Source organism: Acanthamoeba castellanii (genome assembly GCF_000313135.1).
Source record: "Acanthamoeba castellanii str. Neff unplaced genomic scaffold scf7180000084633, whole genome shotgun sequence".
In the NCBI taxonomy this organism is placed as follows: domain Eukaryota; phylum Discosea; order Longamoebia; family Acanthamoebidae; genus Acanthamoeba; species Acanthamoeba castellanii.
Genome location: NW_004457651.1, coordinates 12,841 through 14,628, shown reverse-complemented (window position 1 = coordinate 14,628; position 1,788 = coordinate 12,841). Strand labels below are relative to the sequence as shown.

Sequence of the window (1,788 nt, the reverse complement as noted above, 5' to 3'; positions counted from 1 at the left end):
CAGGTGTCCCGGCTTCCGGGACGTCGCAAGGCTCACCAGGGGGTGTGACCCGTGGGGTTCGCTCTCAGCTCGTGCTGATGACCCCTGCTCCGACTCGTCCTCCCGCCGTCTCCGTTTGTCACGGCCGGATCCCTGGTGGTGGTGATGGGCTGGCCGCGCGTGCGACGAACGGGTGAAGTGGTCTGTCCTCTCTCTCGAACGCTTCCTGCCTCGGTTGCGTCTGACGTTGTCCCCATGTGCTTGTTGTGCTTGTGCTCCTGAGAATAGTTGTGCGTCGGACTTGATCTTGATTGGTGCCATTTTCGCCGCGGCTCGTAGTGAGTGTGTTGGTGAGTGTGCTGGTGAGATTGATGACGCTTGGCTTCTGCACGACAGTGCGTGTCTCTGGGACGATAGGGTCGGTTGTTGTGACTCCTCTTGTCGGAGGACCTCCCCCAACCTTGTCGCAAGTTGTTGCGCTGATTCTCTGGGCTGTGAGCCCATGACCGGCGCTCGGTTGGCCTGTCTGCAGTAAGAAGCAGGGCTGGTCCGTCAGAGCCTGGCAGGCATGCCTCTCAGGAAGAAAGCACACTGGAGGAACGGTGTACCCTCTCGTGTGTGACTGGCTGGGATCGCTGGCCGGCCTGGTGGACCCCCTCGCTGGTATGATGGTTGTTGTGGACCAAACGTGAAGCTCTGACGCTCAGGCTGAGGTGGCTCGTACGACGGCGAATCCGGATGAAACTCTTCGCCAGACTGGATCTCCTCGCCCTGCTGCCAGGGCGCCCCATTGGAAGCGAATCCGCGCTTGGTAAGGTGATGCAGCCTTGGGGAGTGAAGAGAGATGGCGGCGCAGAAGGTGCGTACCAAACGAGAGGAAAGAGTGGTTCCTGGTCTCCTCGGCTCTGTCGCCTGATATTGTTTGTTGTGGGTGTCCTGATGGCCGGCGCTGGAGGCGGTGGGCTGATCGTTGGCGCTTCTCTTCCAGTGCTGGTCTGTATGATCTTCCTTGTCTTCAAGGTCGCCCAAGAGCTCTCCAATGTCCATCTCAGCCCACTCCATCCAGCGTTCTCTCCCCGCTCCCTCAGCGCTCGCCGCGTCTTCCCTATCATCATCGACCCTCGAGTCGGATCGGTCTCTTGGTGTGGGTCGGGGAAGAGCACCGAGGATCGGGAGGCGGGAGGACGCCATCTTCCGGCCCCGGGATCGCGGTGGCAAGGTGGGTCACAATGAGCTCCTCCACAGCATTACCATCCTCCTGATTGGCAATGAGCCCAGTTAGGACTTCACCCCACACAGAGAAATCAGTACCTCTGTGCTCTGGCACCGTAGGCACAAGGAGGTCAGGCTCATCAGTGCTGGCGGTGACAGTGCAGATGTCATCTGGCGTGGACTCGATGAGCCGCATGTAGGCTGACTTGACGCGGGCCAGCAGGTCGTCGATCGTGTCAACACTGACACCTCCATGGCCTCCATTGGCGGCAGTGATGGACTGAAGGTAGTGCGCTACCTTGTCAGCCACGTGGTCCTGCTGCCCGACCAATGGGTGGTCGTCATGTGGCAGCATGTCGAGGTCATCGGGTGTGGCATTGCCTTCCTTTGCGCCCAGGAGTGCTGCAGCGTTCTGGGCTGCCAGTCCCACGTGTGAGGTGCTTGGCCCAGGGGTGAGAGGACCTTCTTGATGGGCAGCCAGTGATGGTGGTGGTGAGGCCTCAGCTTCATCGTTCTTCACCTTCTTGCACTTGCTCTGGTTGACGTTGCGGTTTAGCTTGTAGCCCTTGAAGGTGGCCAGCCCGAGTCCCTGCCTCA

At 60.2% G+C, this 1,788-nt stretch overlaps 1 protein-coding gene across 1 annotated transcript; it reads right to left on the bottom strand.

Annotated features, from left to right (window-relative positions):
* Nucleotides 1-32: 32 nt before the first annotated feature.
* Nucleotides 33-1,546, bottom strand: ACA1_342290 (uncharacterized protein; the record flags this gene model as incomplete). The annotated part of the gene is made up of 5 exons (XM_004352621.1): nucleotides 33-505; nucleotides 588-750; nucleotides 847-1,117; nucleotides 1,143-1,237; nucleotides 1,307-1,546. 5 exons carry the CDS (start codon nucleotides 1,544-1,546, stop codon nucleotides 33-35), a joined length of 1,242 nt encoding a protein of 413 aa, XP_004352673.1.
* Nucleotides 1,547-1,788: the final 242 nt, after the last annotated feature.